Source organism: Bos grunniens, chromosome 22, assembly GCF_055505025.1.
Source record: "Bos grunniens cultivar Pamir isolate PY7600 chromosome 22, Bosgru_T2T1.0, whole genome shotgun sequence".
NCBI classification, from domain to species: Eukaryota; Metazoa; Chordata; class Mammalia; order Artiodactyla; family Bovidae; genus Bos; species Bos grunniens.
In genome coordinates this window covers 1,003,677-1,030,227 of record NC_141186.1, presented here as the reverse complement: position 1 = coordinate 1,030,227, position 26,551 = coordinate 1,003,677, and the positions used below count along the sequence as shown (strand labels likewise).

The following is a 26,551-nucleotide window of genomic DNA, read 5'->3' as shown; positions in this document are numbered from 1 at the left end:
CCGCCTTAGAAGCCATATAGTTCATCCTCCTTCGATTTTCAGAAAAAGACACCTCTCTGGTTCCCTTGAGTAACCAGATCTGTTCTTTAATCTAACACAGGAAAGTTGGGTAGGTGACAGCTATGTCTTGTGAATTCACTACCTTAAACTTCATCATGTGGCTCTTCCATAAATGATGAGCTGGATAACTGGTTGGTTGGTCGCTAAAGAAAATTGAAAAATTGTGAGAAATAGGTATTGGAAAGAAGAGGGTATAAAATTCAGAAAAGCAATCGTGTAATTTGGCATAAGATATAGGAGGAGGACATTATTATATGAGAATTAAGAAGAAGAGGACCCAAGTTCGCAAAGGAAAATAAGTACAACCTTGAGACAAATGAAAATTGAAGGGGAATGAATGGGAAGTCTTACATTTCCCCTTATCTAGGAGTTACTGAATCATTGTGTTAGAGCAATTGGCACCATTTAAACTTGTCTGAATTTATTTCTACCCTGGGTTTTTCCCCCCCTCATTTTTAAGAAACATATCATATGTGATTTTTTTAATGTTACCCCTTCAGAAGTGTAGACTTTGTGTAGGAGTTTCATGTAATTGTGAATTAATGTCCTGATGATAAAAAGGAAAGGCTATAATGCTTGTCTTTTTTTGTGGGGGTGGGGGACTATTCCAGGCATAGCCCTTTTGTACCTGCAGTTGTACCGGGTCACATGTGACCAGTCCTATTTGCTCCGATCCCTGGATTACGTAAAGAGAACACTTCGGAATCTGAATGGCCGAAGGGTCACTTTCCTCTGTGGAGATGCTGGGCCCCTGGCCGTTGGAGCTGTTGTTTATCATAAACTCAAAAGTGATTGTGAGTCCCAGGAATGCATCACAAAGTGAGTTTTTACTACTGGAAGTGCTTTCTCCAAATTCTCAGTATTGATGTTGAAAGAAACTCAAAAAATGAAAATGACTTTCTCTGTCTCTCTTTTTTTTTTTTTTTGCAATTTATCCAATGCAGTTTATTTACACTCTTTTTTTTTTTTAATTTTATTTTTTAACTTTACAATATTGTATTGGTTTTGCCATATATCAACATGAATCCGCCACAGGTATACACATGTTCCCCATCCTGAACCCTCTTCCCTCCTCCCTCCCCATACCATCCCTCTGGGTCGTCCCAGTGCACCAGCCCCAAGCATCCAGTATCGCGCATTGAACCTGGACTGGCGACTCGTTTCATATATGATATTATACATGTTTCAGTGCCGTTCTCCCAAATCATCCCACCCTCTCCCTCTCCCACAGAGTCCTAAAGACTGTTCTATACATCAGTGTATCTTTTAATTCACCTGCTGTTGCAAATAGTTCTCTCCAAGTAGAAAAAAGTTTGAAAATTAATCTTGAGCCTGATTGGGCTCAATATTGGGATTGTTTGTTCCTTTTCTATCCAAGCATGTGTTTGTCTTAATTTGAGGGAAGAGAGTAATGTTTTTTTCCTAAGTAATTTTTGGTTGCCTTCAGTGCATGAAAATTAGCTTATAAGACTTAGATTCACTATAATAACTGAGTTATTCTTTGGTTCAGTTGTTATGAAATACAGAGAATGTAAGTTTTTATTGCATGTATTGGTTTATATTCTCTTTTGAATCAGAGCTCACTGCCATGGTCTAGTGAAGTGTCTGGCATGTGCTGGTCAGTTAATGTTAGTTAACCATGGGGTGACTCAAGCTAATTCTCAACCATTGGCTACATTTTAGTAAGATTTTTATTAAAATTTCTAATCACTTTCTTTTAATTCTGGGTTTCAAAACTGAGTATCTTCTCTTATATGTATATATTCCTATAAAGTTTAGATATATTAGTAAATGTAGAACTTTTGAACAGCAAGATGTGTTATTATTAATTTTGATATCTGAGAGAGAAGCTTTTGTTTGGTTTTGTAGTGGAAGTTTTTGTTGTTTTCCGTCTTTTTTGATATTTTAAAAAATCACTTTTAAATGAAAAATAATAATGGATAATTCCTAAAGTTATAGGGTTACTTGCAGTTGCAGGAAGAAGTATTTTAGACATTCTCTGGGAAAACAGACTTTTTCTTGTTGGGTAGACTTTTGCAACTCCAGAGAACCATCGTCTGTCGAGATTCAGACCTTCCTGATGAGCTGCTTTATGGACGGGCAGGTTATCTGTACGCCTTACTCTACGTGAACACGGAGATAGGTCCAGGCGCTGTGTGTGAGTCAGCTATCAAAGAGGTACTGTGGGGCCGTGGGCTGGGGAGTCCTCTCCTTTCCATCAGGCAGCCTGTCTGCTAGCATAGAGCTATAGTAGTAGCTGGACTCTGCCTCTAGGTAAGAGTAATTTCCTAAGGCCTCTCATAAAATTAATAAATAGCTCTTTTATTTTTTCTTCTGGGGATTTTTTTTTTAATTTAAGTTTGTATTAATTCAGCTGTTTTTACTAGAACCAAACACTAGCTTAAAGAAGAGAGAATGTTTATTTCTCTTTCATGAGGTATCTGAACTGATAGGCAATCAAGGTGAATATGGCTAGGGACCAGCTTCTCTCTTGTTCTGCCTTATCCTTGGGCCATGCCCTTATCTGCACGGCACTGAGAGCCCCCAGCCCAGGGGGTGGTGAGGACGTGGAGGAACCAGAAGTTGCCCACCTCACCTGTGCGCACATCCTACTTCTAGAACTCTGTCAGATGACTGTGTCCCCCTGTCTGTATCTCTGAGGCGATATATCTCACTAAAATTTGGAGCCCTGTTACCAAAAGTATGAAGGGAGAGAGGATATGAGGAAACAGTTAAATACTACTTTGCCATTCTAAAATCCTGCAGCAAACTCGTTGCTGTAATCTTTCATAAATAAAGCCAGTTCCTCCAGCATTGGTGGGTGTACAGTTATCCCTTAGTACCTGCTGGGGATTGATTCCAGGACCCCCTCTGGATACCAAATGCCAGGATGCTGAAGTCTCTTAATAAAGTGATATAGTATTTGCATGTAAGCTATGCATATCCTCCTGTGTACTTTAAATCATCTCTAGATTATTTTTCATACCTAACACCGTATGGTATGTATGTATGTAAAATGCTGAGTAAACAGTTGTCTCCATGCCACCAATTCAAGTTTTGCTTCTTGGAACTTTCTGGAATATATTTTCCCCAATATTTTTTTCAGAGGTTGGTTGAATCCACAGGTGTGAAACCCACAGCAGATATGGAGGACCAACTGTACTTGCCTTTTGGGGGAAAATATTGAGTCTAAGTAGTCCAGGACAGTTTTTATAGGAAGTTTTTCTAGGTTCTAGTAAACTGTCCATACAAAGACCTTTTGATCTCTTGGTTCTGCTTCTTAGTATCTTTTTCTACTCTGAGATTGTCTTCTGATTTCTCCCTGACTGTATTTATTGATTAATAAAGATAATGGTGCTTCTCTTTTCAGATTAAGTAATCTATGTATTAAAGATTAAACATTTTCAGATTAAGTGATCTATATATATAAAGACATGCTGTTATTGTTAATTAAAGTAAAACAGATTAGATGTAAGTTTTCTAGACTTACCTGTATCATCATCTGTGTAGGTAGTCAATGCTATCATTGAATCGGGCAAAGCTTTGTCCAAGGAAGAGAAGAAGGTAGAGCGCTGTCCCCTGCTGTATCAGTGGCACAGGAAGCAGTATGTTGGAGCAGCCCATGGCATGGCCGGGATCTACTACATGTTAATGCAGGTGAGTGACAGTCTGTAATACCAGTGTAGTAACCACATTATAAAATACCAGATTGAATCGAGAATAGGAACTGAAATTTTACCACAAACCAAGCAGGCTGAAATGAAATAAGAATCATGGATCCTCAAGCAGGGACCTCCTGAGAGAGAGTACTTCTGTGTGCAGTTTTGTGCTGGATACGGTGTCTGTGGCCCACACTTTATTTCTGTCCATTTTTCCCTGCTCTTTTAATTGGGGAAAACCTTCAAGAAGCAGAAAAGGCTTCTAGAATGCAGACTAGGGCAGAAGCTTTTTCATATTCAAATAACCCCAACTTGGTATCAGTTGTGTTGAAAATTTTTAACTAGTTTATTATTGTGGTTATGATCTTGTCTCTGAATCACCCTTGTCTGCTGAATCACATACTGACACTTCCATCAGACAGTCAAAGACTTTGCACCAAATATTGCTTCAGCCTGCTTCCAGCCTTATGGCCTGCGAGCCCCTCGTCTGTGGGCAGACCTCAGCAACATCGAAGGTTCAGTTCTACACTGCTGCAGGAAAGCAAATGTCACAATGAAGGAAGTCATACATTTTTTGGCTTTCCAGTGCATGTAAAAGTTATGTTTACATTATAGTGTAGTCTATTTAAAATGTGCAATACTATTATTAGATCCTTAAAAAAACATGTACATACCTGAATTTTAAAATACTTTATTGCTAAAAAATGCTAAACTATCATCTGAAACTTCAGTGAGTGGTAATCTTTTTGCAGTAGTTACATCACAGGTCACTGATCGTATATCACTATATCAAATGTAATAACAATGAAAAAGTTTGAAATATTGTGAGAATTAGCAAAATGTTTCACAGAGAAACAAAATGAGCAAATCCTGTTGGAAAAAGTGGTGCCAGTAGTCTTGTTTGATTCAGAGTTGCCATAACCTTCAGTTTTTTAAAAACACAAGTGCAGCACAATAAAACAAGGTCTGGCTGTACTTTTTTTTTTTTTTTTCCAATTAAGCCTTTTTTTATTCTACCATACCCATAACAGAGTACTTTATTTACTTATTCAAAATTACAAAGCTAGTATGTCAAGGAACATGGATTAGAATTTAGATCTTTTTAATTAAAAGCCCGTATATTCCTTTTTAAAATTTTTACTTACAAATTCCTTTTTTATTTTTATCTTTTGCATCATGCTGGTACTCACTAAAGGAAAATAGAAAATTCCTATCTGCCCAGGACTAGAACTCCTTTCTCTGGTGATTAAGTATATTTGGTTATCATTGTAGAAAGTAAAACACCTATGTATTCCAATTTGTGAATTTTGTCTTAGTTCAGACATGTTCCCAAGCAGCCAGAATTCCATGTCTCATTTTAAAATGGCAATTTTGTTCTAGACAGTTGGTAGATTGTCTGTTTTTCTCTATTTTCTCAGAAAAACATTTATAACAGTGGCCTTTGAACCTTTTTTAAAAGTGGTAAAACCTTTAGGGGGAACATAATCATAAGAAAATCACCAATAATTTAGTTTTGGGTGTTTAATTTTGCTAGAGATGAGGGGGTTCCTTGAGAGAATCACAAATCATAAAATTTTCAACTCACCTACTTTTAAAGTGACAAACATAGAGACACTATTTTGTAAAGGATGCTATTTAGAAATCGATGTCAGCCTTCTCTTCCTGATCACTAAGCAGTGATGGGCCAGAGCTGGTCTCGTGAAGCTGGCCGTGCATGCCTCTCCCCAGTGGTGCCAGCCTGACCCTGCGGGGGCTCCCGTGTGGTTTCATTTGAAACCACAGAACAGCATACACAAAAACTTTCAAAATATCACTTGAACTGAACTCCACTTTTACAATGAAGAATAAAGAACAGTTCTTCTTGAAAATCATGTCAAAACGTCAAGGAAAGCCAGAAACTGACACCCAGCTTCTTTGATGAGACTTGGAGACTTCTGTAGCCCCACTAGACAAGTATGTAGACTGAGAATAGATGAAGGAACAAAGAAAGAATAGGCGACCGGAGAGGACAGGATGGTTGCACAAGCTGCCTGCGGAAGAGGATGCCAGCAAGAAGCAAGCCAGGAATTTAAGCCCCGCACTCAGGAATTTAAGGTGCTCTCAAATGCAGTGCCAGACATGTATGCAGGTGGAGAGTGAGTCTGGGCCACAGGAGGGCATCTTTGAAAATCTCTGTGGAGCCCACCTGGGCCTCTGCAGGGATCACCCTGCACAGCGAGGTGACTAGAGATAACAGGAAGTAGACTGAAAGAGTAAACCCAGTTCTTTTAACTCCAGAAAGCCAGGTATAGATGAGTCTGAAGTGAAGCACAGAACTGGAGGCGGGGCTTCATGACTGTTCCCACGGTCAGCAAGGAGACCTTGCTGTGGCCACAGCCAGCCTCTCCTCAGCACCTTCCCCCAGCCCAGCTGTCAGTGCCTCACCACCTCACATAGGGAATTGAAGTCTCTTGCAGAAACAGCTCAGATAAAAGATTTGCAGATATAGGTATATGAAAGTCCCCAGCTGTCTGTGATGGTTAAATTTATGTGTTAACCTGACTGGGCTGTGGTGCCCAGACATTTAGTCAGACATTATTTCCATGAGGGTGTATAGGTGATGTTTACATTTAAACAGGTTGACTTCTGGTAAAGAAGTCTGTTCTCTGCACTGTGGGTGGGCTTCATCCAGTCAGTTGAAGGCCTCCCCTGAGCAAGAGGGAATCCCCAGCAGACAGCCTTCAGCTTCATCTGCAGCCTCAGCAAGCATTGATGCAAAAGTCTGCCCAGGCCTTAAGTAACCAGAGAGGTAAATTAATTCTAGTTTTATATGTTCCTCAGTATTCTAGGTAATTGATGCTTAACTATATTAGCCACAATATAGGTTAAAAAAGAAAAAAACTTTTGGAAAAATTAATTAAATTTTTTATTTGTTTAAAAGCCAGCAGCAAAAGTGGACCAAGAAACCTTGACAGAAATGGTGAAACCTAGTATTGACTATATGCGCCACAAAAGATTCCGATCTGGGAATTACCCGTCGTCACTAAGCAATGAGACAGACCGCCTGGTGCACTGGTGCCACGGCGCCCCTGGTGTCATCCACGTGCTCATGCAGGCGCACAAGGTCAGTGCTCAGGCTGTGTCCTTAGCATCCAGTGTGCACACACACACTGCTCACCACCGAGTTTTCCGTTTGGTCTTGATAATCACATTTGCTTGCAAACTAAAAACCTTTTAGGGCTAATATTTCTACTAGTAAGCAGAAAATCTTATTTCACTGTTCATCACCACTATAGTTAGAGCTGTAAGTGTGTATGTGTGTCTTAACAGGGATTATATTTATGTGTAAAAGAAAACCTAGATGACAGAAGTATAAATAACCAGTAAGGTAGGAGGTAGCATTATAGCCACAGTGCTTTTTGTTTGACTTCACATCATTTCATCTCCTTCCTTGAATTAACCTTTGTTGCAGAATGATGATGATGATTTGGGGAATTTTAAATCTGAATTTAAAATATTATAAAATTATTTATGAAAGATGGACTTGGCGTTCAAATTTTCACACATACAGGGTATTATTGGAAATTCGGCAATGCCTTTACTGATGAACTGTAGTAGACTCTCAATCTGTCTGTGCAGAGTGTTAAGAATACTGTTATTTCTCTCCTGGACTTAAAATTACCATGTAAATTGAAATTATCATTTAAGATTGCTATTGAGATTTTTTCTTTTAATGCATCTTTGTAATGGTTGATGTTTGATTTTCCCTCCTGTAGATGCTACTGACATTTCACATAGGGCATATGCTTGTTGGTATGAACATGTATTATTTGAAATTATGTAGTATTTTAAATGGTCTTGGAAAAAATGTCAAGATCTTTAATACTATTTCTGTGATGTATTAGGTATTTTGTTAATTGAAAGTGATTTCCTAACAGTTACCTTTGTGGACATTTGTGGACCTCATGGGTGGAAGCTGTTTTGATGAATAGTTACAGTCAGTGAGTTTCTGTGGTAGCTTAGATGGTGAAGAATCTGCCTGCAGTGCAGGAGACCTGGTTTTGATTACTGGGTTGAGAAGATCCTCTGTAGAAAGGAGTGGCTACCCACTCCAGTATTCTTGCCTAAAGAATCTTATGGACAGAGGAGCCTAGTGGACTATAAGTCCATGGAGTTGCAAAGAGTCAGACATGACTGAGCAACTAACACTCACTTTTCTACCATCAGTTCTTTATGGTAAGTTATAGGTTATAGTAACAAGTCTTCCACCTTCTAACCACACATTCAGGTCTTAGGGCACTAGCAGTTTGTGTGGACTCAGCCACTAATAAACAAATACTAACATTGGTCAAATAAAGTTATATTTGAAAAAGTAAATATGTTTCCCAAGAAAACCATGTAAGTCACAGCAAAGTGATATCAAAGTTATCCTTTGATTCTGGGCTAAATATGTGAAAAAACCATACCCTTCCTTCCTGTACCCACAATCCTGCTCTGTAATTTCCACAATAGAACTGTTAGAAATGCATCTTGATGGTCAACTCTTGACCTTCACGTTTCATGAGAAAATGTTTTCATATAAATTATTCTCTAAAACTCATTTGTTAGTTGATTATTTCTAACATGGAATGTCTTTCTTCTAGGTGGTGTTTGTCAGAATCACCTGGAGAGATTATTTTCAAACTATACTTTCTTTCCTTCTTCCTCAAGATTCTGGTACCTTCCTGATATGAAGCATCGTATTGACATATTAATTTATCCCTTTGTCTTTCAGTTTTTTCTGGTTATTTTACTACTGTGAATAAGCTATAGTGAACACGTGTACAGGCCTTTTTGTAGACACATGTTTGCATTTCTTTGGGGGTGATAACTAGGAGTGGAATTGCTGGATCGGAAGGTGACTTGTTTAGTTTCTAAGACACTGCTAGGCCTCTTCTTAAAGGGATGTACCACTTTTACGTTCAGTCAGCAGTGTAAGAGAATTCCAGCTGCTGCACATCGCTGCCAACTCTTGGTGTTGGAAGTTATCTTCATTTCTGGTGGGTATTTCATTCTGGTCTTGATTTATGTTTTCCTGATGATTAATTAAATCGAGCAATTTTGCTTGTGCTTATGGGTTGTTCGTACAGTTGAACCTTTAGCAACACAGGTTTGAGCTTTGTGGGGCCACTTATATTTGAATCTTTTTCAATAAACACAGTACTGTGGTACAACACAGTCCACGATGGGTTGAATGAGGATACAGAATGGCATACAGGTAGGGCCCGCTGTAAAGTTACACAGGGATTTTCAACTAGGTGGGGGCTGGTACCCCAGCCCCCATATTGTTCAAGGGTTAACTGTATATTTTTGTTAAGTGTCTGTTCATATCTTTTTCCCACATTGTTTTATTTTTTTATCTTTTTATTATTAAGTTATAAAAATTCTTCCTATGTTCTAGTTATAAGCCCTTTTGCAGATATGTTTTAGAAATAATTTCTCTCAGTCTGTAGTCAGCCTAATTTAATATTCTGTATGGTATCTTTTAAAGAATCAAGTTTTAAATTCTGGTGAAGTCTACCGTATCAGTGTTTTGTTTTATTTTTTTTAATGGCAGTTACTTTCTGAATTTTGTCTAAGAAATTTTACTCATTCCCAGGTTATACAGACAGTATTCTCCTACATGCTTCATGGATTTAGATTTTATATTTAGAATTGTCTCAAATTAAGTTTTATATACTGTGTGAAGGACTGAGGCTCATTTTCTCACTGTAGGAATATTTGATTGTTCCCACATTGTTTGTTGCAAAGACTTATTTCCCCAATTGATTTGGAACCTATAGAGGCACTAATTCAAAGATCGATTACCCAGTAAGCATAGGTTTATATCTGAGCTTGCTATTCTGTTATTTTGGCCTCTTTATCTGTCATCGTAATACCATCTTGTTTGGGTTACTCTAGCTTTACGCTTTAAACTCAGGTAATTTAAGACTTCAGCTTTGTTTTTCTTTTGCAAAACTGTTTTAAATATCGTAGATCCTTTGCATTCCAGTATAAAATTTAGAAATCAGTTTGTCAACTTCTGCAAAAGAGGCCTATTGGGATTATGACTGAGATTGCAGTCAATTTATAGATTAGTTTTGGTGATTTGATATCAATATTGAGTGTTCCTATCCACAAATATGGTTTCCGCTGTTTTTATTTTCTTTCTATTAGGTCAGCAATGTTTTATAGTTTTTGATGTTTTTATATTTAAAGTGTATCGCTTCATAGTTGGGCCTCGTCTAGCAATGCAGTTTTAACAATCTCAGCCTTTAATTTGGAAGTTTAGTTTAATAATATTTACATGGCTGGGATTTAGCTCTACCATTTTTCCTTATGGTTTCTATTGGCTACATATTGGGACTTTTTTTCCCCTACTTTTTTTTTTTTCCTTCCCTTTTAGGGAAGTAGGAGAGATTAATTGGATTTTTTCAGGAATTCCATTTTAATGTCTCTGTTGACTCTTAAATTGTATCTGTTTGCAAATTTTTTTCAGTTCAGTTCAGTCGCTCAGTCATGTCTGGCTCTTTGCAACTCATGGACTGCAGCACACCAGGCCTCCCTGTCCATCACCAACTCCCAAGTTTACTCAAACTCATGTTCATTGAGTCAGTGATACCATCCAACCGTCTCATCTTCTGTCGTCCCCTTCTCCTCCCTCTTCAGTCTTTCCCAGCATCAATCAATCAGGTCTTTTCAAATGAGCCAGTTCTTCTCATCACGTGGCCAAAGAATTGGAGTTTCAGCTTCAGCATCAGTCCTTCCAGTGAATATTCAGAACTGATTTCCTTTAGGATGTACTGGTTGGATCTCCTTGCAGTCCAAGGGACTCTCAAGAGTCTTCTCCAACACCACAGTTCAAAAGCATCAATTCTTTGGTGCTCAGCTTTCTTTATAGTCCAACTCTCACATCCATACATGACTACTGGAAAAACCATAGCCTTGACTAGACAGACCTTTGTTGGCAAAGTAATGTCTCTGCTTTTTAATATGCTGACTAGGTTGGTCATAACTTTCCTTCCAAGGAGTAAGCGTCTTTTAATTTCATGGTTGCAGTCAACATCTACAGTGATTTTGGAGCCCCAAAAATAAAATCTGTGACTGTTTCTTCATCTATTTGCCATGAAGAAGGGACCAGATGCCATGATCTTCGTTTTCTGAATGTTGAGCTTTAAGCCAACTTTTTCATTCTCCTCTTTACCTTTCATCAACAGGCTCTTCAGTTCTTCTTCACTTTCTGGCATAAGAGTGGTGTCATCTGCATATCTGAGGCTATTGATATTTCTCCCAGCAATCTTGATTCCAGCTTGTGCTTCATCCAACCCAGTGTTTCTTATGATGTACTCTGCGTATAAGTTAAATAAGCAGGGTGACAATATACAGCCTTGACGTACTCCTTTTCCTATTTGGAACCAGTCTGTTGTTCCATGTCCAGTTCTAACTCTTGCTTCCTGACTTGCATACAGGTTTCTCAAGGGATAGGTCAGGTCATCTGGTATTCCCATCTCTTTCAGAATTTTCCACAGCTTGTGGTGATCCACACAGTCGAAGGCTTTCTCATAGTCAATGAAGCAGAAGTAGATGTTTTTCTGAAACTCTCTTGCTTTTTTGATTATCCAGCAGATGTTGGCAGTTTGATCTCTGTTCCTCTGCCTTTTCTAAAACCAGCTTGAACAACTGGAAGTTCATGGTTCATGAATTGCTGAAGCCTGGCTTGGAGAATTTTGAGCATTACTTTACTAGCGTGTGAGATGAGTGCAATTGTGTGGTAGTTTGAGCATTCTTTGGCATTGCCTTTCTTTGGGATTGAAATGAAAACTGACCTTTTCCAGTCCTATGGCCACTGCTGAGTTTTCCAAATTTGCTGGCATGTTGAGTGCAGCACTTTCACAACATCATCTTTTAGGATTTGAAATAGCTCATCTGGAATCCTGTCACCTCCACTAGCTTTGTTCGTAATGATGCTTCCTAAGGCCCACTTGACTTCACATTCCAGGATGTCTGGCTCTAGGTGAGTGATCACACCATCGTGATTATCTGGGTTGTGAAGCTCTTTTTTGTATAGTTCTTCTGTGTATTCTTGCCACCTCTTTGTAATATCTTCTGCTTTTGTTAGATCCATACTGTTTCTGTCCTTTATCGAGCCCATCTTTTCATGAAATATTCCCTGGTATCTCTAATTTTCTTTTTTTTTTTAAGATTCTACCTTTTATTTTTATTTTTTTATTTTTTAACTTTACAATATTGCATTGGTTTTGCCATATATCAACGTGAATCCGCCACAGGTATACATGTGTTCCCCATCCTGAACCCTCCTCCCTCCTCCCTCCCCGTACCATCCCTCCGGGTCATCCCAGTGCACCAGCCCCAAGCATCCAGTATCATGCATCGAACCTGGACTGGCGACTCGTTTCATGTATGATATTATATATGTTTCAATGCCATTCTCCCAAATCATCCCACCCTCTCCCTCTCCCACAGAGTCCAAAAGACTGTTCTGTACATCAGTGTCTCTTTTGCTGTCTTGTATACAGGGTTATTGTTACCATCTTTCTAAATTCCATATATATGCATTAGTATACTGTATTGGTGTTTTTCTTTCTGGCTTACTTCACTCTGTATAATTTTCGCTGGTATTTCCCATTCTATTGTTTTCCTCTATTTCTTTGCACAGATCACTGAGGAAAGCTTTCTTATCTCTCCTTGTTATTCTTTGGAACTCTGCTTTCAAATGGGTGTATCTTTCCTTTTCTCCTTTGCTTTTTGCTTCTCTTCTTTTTACAGCTATTTCTAAGTCCTCCTCAGACAGCCTTTTTGCTTTTTTGCATTTCTTTTTCTTGGGGATGATCTTGATCCCTGTCTCCTGTACAATGTCATGAACCTCCATCCATAGTTCATCAGTCACTCCGTCTATCAGATCTAGTCCCTTAATTCAATTTCTTACTTCCACTGTGTATCGTTAGTGATTTGATTTAGGTCATACCTGAATGGTCTAGTGGTTTTCCCTCCTTTCTTCAATTTCAGTCTGAATTTGGCAATAAGGAATTCATGATCTGAGCCGGTCAGCTTCTGGTCTTATTTTTGCTGACTGTATAGAGCTCCTCCATTTTTGGCTGCAAAGAATATAATCAATCTGATTTCGGTGTTGACCATCTAGTGATGTCCATGTGTAGATCTTCTCTTGTGTTGTTGGAAGAGGCTGTTTGCTATGACCAGTGTGTTCTCTTGGCAAAACTGTGTTAGCCTTTGCCCTGCTTCATTCTGTTCTCCAAGGCAAAATTTGCCTTTTACTCTAGGTGTTTCTTGACTTCCTACTTTTCCATTCCAGTCCCCTATAATGAAAAAGACATCTTTTTTGATGTTAGCTCTAGAAGGTCTTGTATGTCTTCATAGAACCATTCAACTTCAGCTTCTTCAGCATTACTGGTCAGGCCATAAACTTGGATTACCATGATATTGAATGGTTTGCCTTGGAAATGAACAGAGATCATTCTGTTGTTTTTGAGATTGCATCCAAGTACTGCATTTTGAACTCTTGTTGACTATGATGAAGAATCCCTTCTAAGGGATTCTTGCCCACAGTAGTAGATATAATGATCATCTGAGTTGAATTCACCCATTCCAGTCCATCTTAATTCATTGATTCCTAAAATGGCAATGTTCACACTCTTGCCATCTCCTGTTTGACCACTCCCAGTCTCCATTCTAAAGGAGATAAGCCCTGGGTGTTCTTTGGAAGGAATGAGGCTAAAGCTGAAACTCCAGTACTTTGGCCACCTCATGCGAAGAGTTGACTCATTGGAAAAGACTCTGATGCTGGGAGAGATTGGGGGCAGGAGGAAAAGGGGACAACAGAGGATGAGATGGCTGGATGGCATCACCAACTTGATGGACGTGAGTTTGAGTGAACTCCGGGAGATGATGATGGATGGGGAGGCCTGGCATGCTGTGATTCGTGGGGTCGCAAGGAGTTGGACACGACTGAGCGACTGAACTGAACTGAATTTGCCTTGATTCATGGACCTAACATTCCAGGTTCCTATGCAATATTACTCTACAGCATCGGACCTTGTTTCCATCATCAGTCACATTCACAACTGGGTGTTGTTTTTGCTTTGGCTCTGTTTCTTCATTCTTTCTGGAGTTATTTCTCCACTGATCTCCAGTAGCATATTGGGCACCTACTGACCTGGGGAGTTCATCTTTCAGTGTACTATCTTTTGGCCTTTTCATACTGTTTGTGGGGTTCTCAAGGCAAGAATACTGAAGTGGTTTGCCATTCCCTTCTCCAGTGAACCACATTTTGTCAGAACTCTCCACCATGACCTGTCTGTCTTGGGTGACCCTACACAGCATGGTAATAGTTTCATTGAGTTAGACAAGGCTGTGGTCCATGTGATTAGATTGGTTGGTTTTCTGTGATTGTGGTTTTCAGTCTGTCTGCCATCTGATGGAGAAGGATAAGAGGCTTACGGAAGGTTCCTGATGGGAGAGACTGACTGAGGGGGAAACTGGGTCTTATTCTGAGTAGTGGGGCCATTCTCAGTAAATCTTTAATCCAGTTTTTCATTGATGGCTGGAGCTGTGTTCCCTCCCTGCTATTTATCTAGGGCCAAACTATGGTGGAATGACTTCTGTGGTGTAGGAGATGTAGGAGACCCAGGTTTAATCCCTGGGTCGGGAAGATCTCCTGGAGAAGGAAATGGCAACCCACTCTAGTATTCTTGCCTGGAAAATCCCATGGACGGAGGAGCCTGGTAGGCTACAGTCCATGGCGTCGCAAAGAGTCGGACATGACTGAGAGACTTCACTTTCAAACTATGGTGGAGGTAATGAAGGTAATGGTGACCTCCTTCAAAAGATCCTATGCATGTACTGCTACACTCAGTGCTCCCAACCCTGCAGCAGGCCAGCACCAACCCACGCCTCCACTGGAAATTCCTGGATACTCACAGGCAAGTCTGGGTCAGTCTCTTATGGGGTCACTGCTCCTTTCTCCTGGGTCCTGGTGCACAAAGTTCTGTTTGTGCCCTCCAAGAGTCTATTTTCCAGTTCTGTGTAAGTTCTGGCAGCTCTGTGGTGGGGTTAATGGCGACCTCCTCCAAGAGGGCTTAGCCGTACCCAGGTCTACTGCACCTGAGCCCCTGTCCCTGTGACAGTCCACCACTGACTTGTACCTCCACAGGACAGGCTCAAACACTGTTCTGTCTCAGTCTCTGTGGGGCCCCTGGGTCCTGGTGCACACAAGGTTTGTTTGAGCCCTCTGAGCGTCTCTGGCGGGAACGGGGTTTGATTCTAAGTGTGAATTCGCCTCTCCTACCACCTTGCTGGTGCTTCTCCTTTGCCCATGGACGTAGGGTATCTCCTCACAGCTGCTCCAGTGCCTACCATCCTACTGGGGTTTCTCTGACCCCAAACGTGGGATATCTCCTCTCGGCCGGTCCAGCCAAGCGCAGCCGCTGCTCCTGATCTTGGACATGGGGTATCTCCTCACGGCCACTGGTCCTAACCTTGGACGTGGGGTATCTCCTCACGGCCACTGGTCCTGACCTTGGACGTGGGGTATCTCCTCACGGCTGGTCCAGCAAAGCGCAGCCGCTGCTCCTGACCTTGGACGTGGGGTAGCACTTCTTGGCCACTCGCCACTCATTTTTTAGTGGTTGCTAAATATACGTCTTTAATATTTCAATATAGAAATTGCAATGTACATCCTTAACTTTTCACAGTCTCCTTAGAATTAACATTGTACATTTCACATAAAAAAGAAGAAAGAAGTAAGGGCCAAGTTCTCTTGACTGCAGTTCTGTATATCTTTATTACATCTGTCAGATGTATAAATCAACAAATGTTAAACTAACATTCAGGAAATAAGAAAGTATAGCGACCCTTAAAATGGCCATGGGTGATCTATGCTGCTCATCGCCATAAAATATATCATCTTCAGGGGGTGGTCTGAGAAGACCCTGGCAAAAGCTCATGTCTGCTGTTTCTGAAGTTCATGTGATTGTCCAAAAATCTGCAGGTGCAGTAATGACTTCTACTTTCTATTTTCTGCTTCTGAATCACATTGAATGCCTCCCATTCTGAGTCTAAATCAGAATCCTGCTGATGAGGGATGCTGGGAAATGTAGTTCTCAGAAAAAAAAAAAAAAACAGTGATATAATTTAGTTTTATAATTTTTGCTTTTTAAGTAATATTTTAAAGAAATTAAGACAAAGAAGATGGTCTTTCATATTTATTTGTGTATTTGCTCTTTAGAGTGCTCTTCATTCCTTCTTGAAGATCCAGATCTTTCCTTCAAGCTGAAGAGCTTCCTTTAGCATTTCTTATAGTCAGTTTGGTAACAACACATTGATTATCAGTTGTTACTTATCATTTGTCTTTATTTCACCTTCATTTTTTTTTTAATGGAAAATAAAGGACAGTATATTTTAGTTGTAGCGTATACTTTTGGATCCCAACATGTTGCTAAATGTCTCGTACCTCAGGCCCTGCCTCAGGTACTTAGCACCATACAGGCACCAGGTTGTTCTGCCTGGAACCACACACTTGAATGCACCAGCTGGAACTCCTTTGATCTGGCTTTGGCTTATTCAGCAGATTACTTAGGAGAGGGTGGTCCATTGTCAAAGAGGTGATTCGTGCAAGGAATGCATGTCTGGCAAACAGCCTTCAGTTTGTTGATTGTTGTGGTATTTATGGTAACAGAGATTTTGTATCTTTTTCCTGATTTAAGGAAATTTCTTGCAGTTCTCTGTAATGATGATGACATCCAAATGAACCAATAAAATTGACATCCAAATGAACCAATAAAATTTAACAGTAGAATTCCTACTGTTTCATATTCCTGTGGCACTAGTGTGTGGGTATTTTGTACCAAAGTGCTTTATAGATTTCAAGGTGAGCTTGACATTTTGGGAGTACTGGTTCATCTACGTTACATACCAGGGACCTTTTCCTAATGTAGGTGAATATTTTGGTTATTTTCTGGTTGTTCCAACAATGGTAATTTTCATGGGCAAAATCTGAAGCCATCGCTCTGGGTGGTGCTTCAGTCTTCCTTCTGCATCTTGTCGTGATTTGGGAGGAATGCTCTCCTTATCATGAACATTTAAATCAATTCTGCCGACATTTCTTTATTATTCCAAAAACTTCAGAGAACAGGGATTTTGTAATAACTGATCCAGAAATTTCCTACCACTTTAAGAATGCCTAACAATAAGACTCAGTGGTAAAGAATCTGTCTGCAAATTCAGGAGATGTGGGTTCTATCCCTGGGTCAGGAAGATCCCTGGAGGAGGAAATAGCAACCCACTCCAGTATTCTTGCCTGAAGAATCCCATGGACAGAGGAACCTAGTGGGCTACTGTCCATGGGGTTGCAAAGAGTCAGACATGAATTAACAACTGAGCATGCACAACAATAAGCAAAAGCAGTGATGGAGATGAATACTGCTCTATACTTAGGAAAACTCAATTCTTCCACCCCATCAAATTGGCTGCTAAGTGGAAGATGTTAAAAAAAAAAAAGAAAAAAACTGAAGTTGCTTTTGTTGTTGTTGTTATGGGATTCCATCTCTCCAAGACTTACAAGGAGAATGCCTCTTAGGAATTATTTTTTAAATTAACTAGTGAAATACTGTAAGTTAATAAAGTAAGTATTATTTCTGGAAGAGGTCTTAGTAAAGGAATCACCTGAAACTTCACTTCTGCTTGTGAGAATTAAAAAAAAAAACTTAAGTAGTTTTATTAACTTTGTGTCATGTGTGTTTCTTGGCAAGTCGAAACCCTGTCACCAATCCAGCTTCACTGAATATGAGCTTATATTTTTTCCTTTTCTCGTATTTTCCTTAAAGGCTTTAATTTTAATAGTTGAAACAATTTTGAAGAAGATAAAGGAAATATATGATAAAAAGATGAAAGCTTTAAGAAGAAAGGGAAAAAGCCTTCATTTCCTTGGAGCGGATATTGTTATTCAGTGTTTATGAGGGAATGATAAACACTTGCATTCATCTCACACGCTAGTAAAGTAATGCTCAAAATTCTCCAAGCCAGGCTTCAGCAATATGTGAACCGTGAACTTCCTGATGTTCAAGCTGGTTTTAGAAAAGGCAGAGGAACCAGAGATCAAACTGCCAACATCCACTGGATCATGGAAAAAGCAAGAGAGTTCCAGAAAAGCATCTATTTCTGCTTTATTGACTATGCCAAAGCCTTTGACTGTGTGGATCACAATAAACTGTGGACAATTCTGAAAGAGATGGGAATACCAGACCACCTGACCTGCCTCTTGAGAAATTTGTATGCAAGTCAGGAAGCAACAGTTAGAACTGGACATGGAACAACAGACTGGTTCCAAATAGGAAAAGGAGTACGTCAAGGCTGTATATTGTCACCCTGTTTATTTAACTTATATGCCGAGTGCATCATGAGAAATACTGGACTGGAAGAAACACAAGCTGGAATCAAGATTGCTGGGAGAAATATCAATAGCCTCAGATATGCAGATGACACCACCCTTATGGCAGAAAGTGAAGAGGATCTAAAAAGCCTCTTGATGAAAGTGAAAGTAAAGAGTGAAAAAGTTGGCTTAAAGCTCATCATTCAGAAAACAAAGATCATGGCATCCGGTCCCATCACTTCGTGGGAAATAGATGGGGAAACAGTGTCAGACTTTATTTTTCTGGGCTGCAAAATCACTACAGATGGTGACTGCAGCCATGAAATTAAAAGACTCTTACTCCTTGGAAGGAAAGTTATGACCAACCTAGATAGCATATTCAAAAGCAGAGACATTACTTTGCCAACAAAGTTTCGTCTAGTGAAGGCTGTGGTTTTTCCTGTGGTCATGTATGGATGTGAGAGTTAGACTGTGAAGAAGGCTGAGCACTGAAGAATTGATGCTTTTGAACTGTGGTGTTGGAGGAGACTCTTGACAGTCCCTTGGACTGCAAGCAGATCCAACCAGTCCATTCTAAAGGAGATCAGCCCTGGGATTTCTTTGGAAGGAATGATGCTAAAGCTGAAACTCCAGTACTTTGGCCACCTCATGTGAAGAGTTGACTCATTGGAAGTCTGTGATGCTGGGAGGGATTGGGGGCAAAAGGAGAAGGGGACGACAGAGGATGCGATGGCTGGGTGGCATCACTGACTCGATGGACATGAGTCTGGGTGAACTCCGGGAGTTGGTGATGGACAGGGAGGCCTGGTGTGCTGTGATTCATGGGATCGCAAAGAATAGGACATGACTGAGCGACTGATCTGATCTGATCTGATGGCAATAAGACATAATGATTTGCACCCCACAAGCTGTTCCCTATAGTCATGTATTAAACCATAAAAGAAAAAAGTCAACCCATTTTCCCTTGGAAAAGGGAGTAATATCAGAATGTTATAGCTCAATGGAAAAGTTCACAAGATTAAAAAACTCTGAAATTTATTTCATACCTTGAAGTCCACAGCAGGGTTCTACAGAGGAGAGAGAGGAGCAAGGACTCAGTGACCAGGTCTGAGGGAGGGAGAGAGTATGTTCCAGCCCAGTGGCTCCAAAGAGTTAGAGTCACTCTTCAGAGGATTAGACATGAAAGAGTGTGATCTCAGTGGGCTCTGGAACCACTGGCACCTTCTGTTCACTCTCTCTTTTTTTTTTTTAATTGGAGTATAGTTGAATAGCATGAAAAGGCAAAAAGATATGACACTGAAAGATGATCCTCCTAGGTCAGTAGGTGTCCAGTATACTACAGGGCAAGAGCAGAGAAATAGCTCCACAAAGATTGAAGAGGGTGAGCCAAAGCAGAAATGACACCTGGTTGTGGATGTGTCTGGTGGTGAAAGTAAAGTAAGATGTGTAAGCAACAATATTGCATAGGAACCTGGAATGTTAGGTCGTGAATCAAGATAAGTTGGATGTGGTCAAACCAGAGATGGCAAGAGTGAACTTGACATTTTAGGAATCAGTGAACTAAAATGGACGGGAGTGACCAAATTTGATTCAAATGACCGTTGTATCTACTACTGTGGGTGAGAATCCCTTAGAAGAAATGGAGTAGCCATCATATTCAACAGAAGATGCAGTCCTTGGGTGTAATCTCAAAAACAACAGAATGAACTCGGTTCATTTCCAAGGCAAACCATTCAACATCACAGTAATCCAAGTCTGTGCCCCAACCACTAATGCTGAAGAAGCTGAACTTGGAATGATTCTCTGAAGACCTACAAGGCCTTCTAGAACTAACACCAAAAAAAAAAAAAAAAAGATGTCCTTTTCATCATAGGGGACTGGAATGCAAAAGTTGGAAGTCAAAAGATAGCCTGGAGTAACAGGCAGATGTGGCCTTGGAGTATAAAATGAAGCAAGGCAAAAGCTCACAGTTATGCCAAGAGAACACACTGGTCATAGCAAACTCGCTCTTCCAACAATACAAGAGATGACTTTACATGTGGACATCATCAGTACTAAAATCAGATTGATTATATTCTTTGCACCCAAAGATGGAGAAGCTCTACACAGTCTGCAAAAACAAGACCTGGAGCTAACTATGCATCAGACCATCTGCTCCTTATTGCAAAATACAAGAAAGTATGGGAAACCATGAGGCCATTCAGGTATGACCTAAATCAAATCCCTTATGAGTGTGCAGTGTAGGTGATGAATAGATTCAAGGGATTAGTTCTGGTAGACAGAATGCCTGAAGAACTATGGATGGAGGTTCATAGTGTTGTACAGGAGGTAGTGACCAAAACTATCCCCAAGAAAAGAAATATAACAGCAAGACAAAGTGGTTGTATGAGGAGGCCTTGCAAATAGCTGAGAAAAGAAGAAAAGCAAAAGGCAAAGGAGAAAGGAAAAGATACACCCAACTGAATGCAGAGTTCTAAAGAATAGCAAGGAGAGATAAGAAAGCCTTCCTGAGTGATCATTGCAATGAAATAGAGGAAAACAATAGAATGGGAAAGACTAGAGATCTCTTCAAGAAATCAGAGATTCCAAGGGAACATTTCATGCAAAGGTGGGCACAATAAAGGAATAAAGAAACAATAAGGACCTAACAGAAGCAGAAGAGATTAAGAAGAGGTGGCAAGAATATGCAGAAGAACTACACAAAAAAGATCTTAATGATGCAGATAACCATGATCCTGTGATCACTCACCTATAGCCAGACATCCTGGAGTGCGAAGGCAAGTGGGTCTTAGGAGCATTACTTCGAACAAAGCTGGTGGAGGTGATGGAATTCCACCTGAGCTATTTCAGATCCTAAAATATGATGCTGTGAAAGTACTGCACTCAATATGCCAGCAAATTTGGAAAACTCAGCAGTGGCCACAGGACTAGAAAAGGTCAGTTTTTATTCCAGTCCCAATGAAAGGCAAGGCCAAAGAATGTTAAAATTACTGTACAGTTGCACTCATTTCATATGCTATAAGGTAATCCTCAAACTCTTCCAAGCTAGGCTTCAGGAGTACATGAATTGAGAACTTTTAAGATGTACAAGCTGAACTTAGAAAAGGCAGAGGAACCAGAACTAATTGCCAACATCTGCTGGATCATAGAAAAAGCAAGGATATTCCAAAAAAGATCTGCTTTGTTGACTACGCTAAAGCCTTTGACCGTGTGGATCACAACAAACTGTGGACAATTCTTTCTTTCTTTCTTTCTTTCTTTTTTACTTTATTGTATTGGTTTTGCCATACATCAACATGCATCCGCCACAGGTGTACACGTGTTCCCCATCCTGAACCCCCCCTCCCACCTCCTTCCCCATACCATCCCTCTGTATCATCCCAGTGCACCAGCCCCAAGCTTCCTGTGTCCTGCATCGAACCTGGACTGGCTATTCGTTTCTTATATAATATTATACATGTTTTAATGCCATTCTCCCAAATCATCCCCCACCTTCCTCTCCCACAGAATCCAAAAGACTGTTCTATACATCTGTGTCTCTTTTGCTATCTCACATACAGGGTTGTCATTACCATCTTTCTAAATTCCATATATATGCATTAGTATAGAGATGGGAATACCAGACTACCTTATCTGCCTCCTGGGAAACCTGTATGCAGGTAAAGAAGCAACAATTATAACCGAACATGGAACAACAGACTGGTTCCAAATTGGGAAAGGAGTACATCAAGGCTCCTTTGTCACCCTGCTTATGTAATTTATATGTAGAGTACGTCATGTGTAATGCCAGGCTGGATGAAGCTCAGGCTGGAATCAAGATTGCCGGGAGAAATATCAATAAACTCAGATATGCAGATGATACCATTATAATGGCAGAAAGTGAAGAGGAACTAAAGAACTTCTTGATGAAAGTGAAAGAGGAGAGTGAAAAAGCTGTCTTAAAACTCAGCATTCAAAAAAAAAAAAAACAACCAAGATCATGGCATCCGGTCTCATCACTTCTTGGCAAATAAATGGGGAAACAATGGAAATAATGACAGACTTTATTTTCTTGGGCTCCAGAATCACTGCAGTGACTGCAGCCATGCAAGACACTTGCTCCATGGAAGAAAAGCTATGACAAACCTACACAACATATTTAAAAGCAGAAACATCACTTTATTGACAAATTGAGTGAGTGAGTGAGTAAAGTCACTCAGTCGTGTCCTCTTTGTGACCCCATGGACTGTAGGAGCCTACCATGCTCCTCTGTCCATGGGATTTTCCAGGCAAGAGTACTGGAGTAGGTTACCATTTCCTTCTCCAGAAGATCTTCCCAACCCAGGGATTGAACCCAGGTCTCCCACATTGTAGGCAGATGCTTTACTGTTTGAGCCACCTTACTGACATATGTGTAGTCAAAAGCTATGTTTTTTCCAGTAGTCATGTGTGGATATGAGAGTTGGACCATAAAGCAGGCTGAGTGCTGAACAGTTCATGATTTTGAACTGTGGTGTTGGAGAAGACTCTTGGGAGACTCCCTTAGACTTCAGAGATCCAACCAGTCAATCCTAAAGGAAATCAACTCGGAATATTCATTGGAAGGACTGATGCTGAAGCTGAAGCTCCAGTACTTTGGCCACCTGATGTGAAGAGCCAGTTCTGCTGGAAAAGTCCCTGATGCTGGGAAAGAATGAGGGCAAGCAGAGAAGGGGGCGACAGAGTATAAGATGGTTGGATGGCATCACTGACTTAATGGATGTGAGTTTGAGCAAACTCTGGGAGATAGCAAAGGACAGGAAAGCCTGGCATGCTGCAGTTCATGGGGTTGCAGAGAGTCAGACATGACTTGGCTACTGAACATCAACATAGTTGATTTACAGTGTCACTGTTAGCTTCACAAAGCAACAGTATATAGCAATATATAGCAACAGTATATGGCAATAGTTATAGCAAAGCAATATTTTATATATATACAAAATATCTATATATTACATATATAGATATATATCTATATATAAATACAGGAACCAGAGATCAAATTGCCAACATCCTCTGGATCATCGAAAAAGCAAGAGAATTCCAGAAAAACTTCTATTTCTGCGTTATTGACTATGCCAAAGCCTTTGACTGTTGGATCACAATAAACTGTGGAAAATTCTGAAAGAGATAGAAATACCACATGACCTGACGTGCCTCTTTAGAAACGCGTATGCAGGTCAGGAAGCAACAGTTAGAACTGGACATGGAACAACAGACTAGTTACAAATAGGAAAAGGAGTACGTCAAGGCTGTATATTGTCACCCTGCTTATTTAACTTATATGCAGAGTACATCATGAGAAACGCTGGGCTGGAAGAAGCACAAGCTGGAATCAAGATTGCCAGGAGAAATATCAATAACTGCAGATATGCAGATGACACCACCTTATGGCAGAAACTAAAAAGCCTCTTGATGAAAGGTAAAGAGGAGAGTGAAAAAGTTGGCTTAAACATTCTAAGATCATGGCATCTGGTCCCATCACTTCATGGGAAATAGATGGTGAAACAGTGTCAGACTTTATTTTTTGGGGCTCCAAAATCACTGCAGATGATGATTGCAGACATGAAATTAAAAGACGCTTACTCCTTGGAAGGAAAGCTATGACCAACCTAGATAGCATATTCAAAAGCAGAGACATTACTTTGCCAACAAAGGTCTATCTAGTCAAGGCTATGGTTTTTCCTGTGGTCATGTATGGATGTGAGAGTTGGACTGTGAAGAAGGCTGAGCGCCGAAGAATTGATGCTTTTGAACTGTGGTGTTGGAGAAGACTTTTGAGAGTCCCTTGGACTGCAAGGAGGTCCAACCAGTCCATCCTAAAGGAGATCATCCTGGGTGTTCATTGGAAGGACTGATGCTAAAGCTGAAACTGCAATACTTTGGCCACCTCATGCGAAGAGTTGACTCATTGGAAAAGACCCTGATGCTAGGAGGGATTGGGGGCAGGAGGAGAGGGGGACGACAGAAGATGAGATTGTTGGATGGCATCACCGACTCGATGGACCTGAATTTGAGTGAACTCCGGGAGTTGGTGATGGACAGGGAGGCCTGGCGTGCTGTGATTCATGGGGTTGCAAAGAGTTGGACATGACTGAACGACTGAACTGAACTGAACTGAACTCTGTATTGACAACAGTATATCCTGCTTGGGGACAGTTTCTCCTTCCTGAAAACCTTTTGGCTAATCCTTTTATCTTAAAAGTGTAAATTATGGGAGTGGGTCTAGTAAGATCTTTACAATCTCCAGATATTCTTGATTCATTGTAATAACTAATTAAAAAGTATATTACTCCCTTGCTAACACTAGTGAGGGGGCACTCTTTCTGCCCCCTTCTGATGTCTGTCAGAAGCTTTCTCTACCTTTTTTATACTTCAATAAAACTTTATTACACCAGTTCTTCCCTGGTGGCTCAGGTGGTAAAGCAGGAGACCCAGGTTCTATCCCTGGGTTGGGAAGATCTCCTGGAGAAGGAAATGGCAACCCACTCCAGTATTCTTGCCTGGAAAATCCCATGGACGGAGGAGCCTGGTAGGCTACAGTCCTTGGGGTCACAAAGAGTCAGACCCGACTGACCGACTTCACTTTCACTTTATTACACAAAAGCTCTGAGCAATCAGACCTCATTTCTGCCCTGGATCGAATTCTTCTCCTCCGGAGGCCAAGAATCCCTGCGTCTTTCATGGTTTAGCAACCTTTCAGAAGTTAACTACATGATGACCAGACTGTATCCAGGACTTGAGCTGCCACAATTCTGAGAATTGACTTCAAAGAAATGGGAACAAGTGTACCGCAGGACTGAAGATTAACTGTACCTGTAACAAACAAGATGATGCCGGTCAGACCACTGATGACCAGTGAAGATGACTGTTAGAGATGACTGTGCTGTTTCTGCATGTAACCTCCCCCCACCCCACTCTGTAAAAGCTGTCACCTCCTGCTTGGTGGTGGTGTTGGGGGGGGAGTCAGTCTTTGGAAATATGTCCGCCACCTCCCCCCACCCCCGTTGCCAGCATCTGAAATAAAGCAAATTTTCTTCCCACCAACCTGGCCTGCTTATTGGCTTTTGAATGGCGAGCAGCCAGACCCCCAGATGCTGATCCCCTTTCAGGCACTGTTTCTCCTGCTCCTCAGAGCCTCCTCAGTTGGATACCCAAGAGGTCACAGGGAGGATCCTTTTGGCTGCCCAAGGAAACTCTTCTCCAGTGACCTTTTGCCTCAAACCCATGGTCTAAAACTTGTTTACACTAGAATGGAATGAGCGCAGCAGCAGAGATTGCTATTAATAAAATAACAGATTCTGAGGAGAGGACTGGGAAGGAAAACAAATGCAGTGTGAGGAGAAAGAGCAGAGTGAAGGGGAGTCGGAGTGGTGAAAGCCTCCTCCTGCCCTGCCGGGGTCATCTCTCCCGAGTGTGTTTGTCTCTGTCACTGGAAACCACCACGTGGAGATGGTGCTTCCTCCGCTGAGGGGCTGAAGATGCTCTGTGCAGGTTTCTTTGTGACAATTTATATGACAGCTTGTCGGGTGCATTGGGTATATGGCTGACCTAAGGTATGGAATGTTCTTGATGTGGATGGCAGGGCCGTGTGGAATCTTCCACTGCCTTCTACACGAGTAGGAGTTTCAGAGCTGCAGCCTGTAAGTCCCAGGAAGTGCAAAACAGTTTGTGTATGCCAGACCATTGTACCGAAGAGATCTTGTCAGTTTCCTCATAATTTTTTAACCTTTGAACTGCTTTTGAAACACTGCGCACTGGAAGGAGGGCGGGGGAGAGGAGTGTCTTGGGACTTTCCTAAGCCACTTGGGGCAGGGGGAGACGGGGGGAACTACAGGCTGCCTGGTACGATGCTGCTGCTACTGGGCTCAGTTCACCTCGGGTCACTTCAGGTTTCCTAAGGGCAAGACGTTTTCTCAGCAGAAAGGGGAGATGTGCTGTTTGTTACTTAAGACACTAGTTTAGCACTGCTTTGTTTTCCATCTCTCAGGTTTTTAAGGAGGAGAAGTACCTGAAGGATGCAGTGGAGTGCAGCGACGTGATTTGGCAGCGAGGTCTGCTGCGGAAGGGCTATGGGATCTGCCACGGGACTGCTGGGAATGGCTACTCCTTCCTTTCCCTTTACCACATCACACAGGATAAAAAGTACCTCTACCGAGCTTGCAAGGTAAGAGCATGTCTATCCAGACAGCTTTTGAGCCCTCCAGAGCACACAAAGCCCAAAACAGCTCTCTGGTTTCAGACATGCTTCGCCCAGCTTTGCAGTTTCTTCTACACAGCCGTGTCCCTGCTGGCCCTCTGCCTCAGGGGTCCTCTCTGTGCAGTGGGACTGGGGAGTGGAAATGCCCTCCTCAGTCCCACAACCTGTTAAGTGTGCCTTCCTGTGCATTTATTAGCCTCGTGACTTTAGGAC

At 41.1% G+C, this 26,551-nt stretch overlaps 2 protein-coding genes across 8 annotated transcripts in view; one reads left to right on the top strand and one right to left on the bottom strand.

Annotated features, from left to right (window-relative positions):
• The window catches only part of LANCL2 (LanC like glutathione S-transferase 2), an 84,125-nt gene that overhangs the window by 52,341 nt on the left and 5,233 nt on the right, over positions 1-26,551 (top strand). For 2 of the 6 annotated variants that reach the window (XM_086365532.1, XM_086365533.1), the window contains 5 exons: positions 672-879; positions 2,091-2,238; positions 3,571-3,717; positions 6,640-6,822; positions 26,129-26,305. In XM_086365532.1, coding sequence (XP_086221658.1) covers positions 672-879; positions 2,091-2,238; positions 3,571-3,717; positions 6,640-6,822; positions 26,129-26,305 — 863 coding nt within the window. The remainder of the gene's footprint in view (positions 1-671; positions 880-2,090; positions 2,239-3,570; positions 3,718-6,639; positions 6,823-26,128; positions 26,306-26,551) is intronic. The other 4 variants (XM_086365534.1, XM_086365535.1, XM_086365536.1 and 1 more) reach the window with 2 other exon arrangements.
• The window catches only part of VOPP1 (VOPP1 WW domain binding protein), a 205,702-nt gene continuing 203,862 nt past the window's right edge, over positions 24,712-26,551 (bottom strand). For both annotated transcript variants that reach the window (XM_086365538.1, XM_086365540.1), the window contains one exon: positions 24,712-24,954. In XM_086365538.1, the coding sequence (XP_086221664.1) occupies positions 24,907-24,954 (48 nt within the window). In that variant the 3' untranslated portion in view covers positions 24,712-24,906. The remainder of the gene's footprint in view (positions 24,955-26,551) is intronic.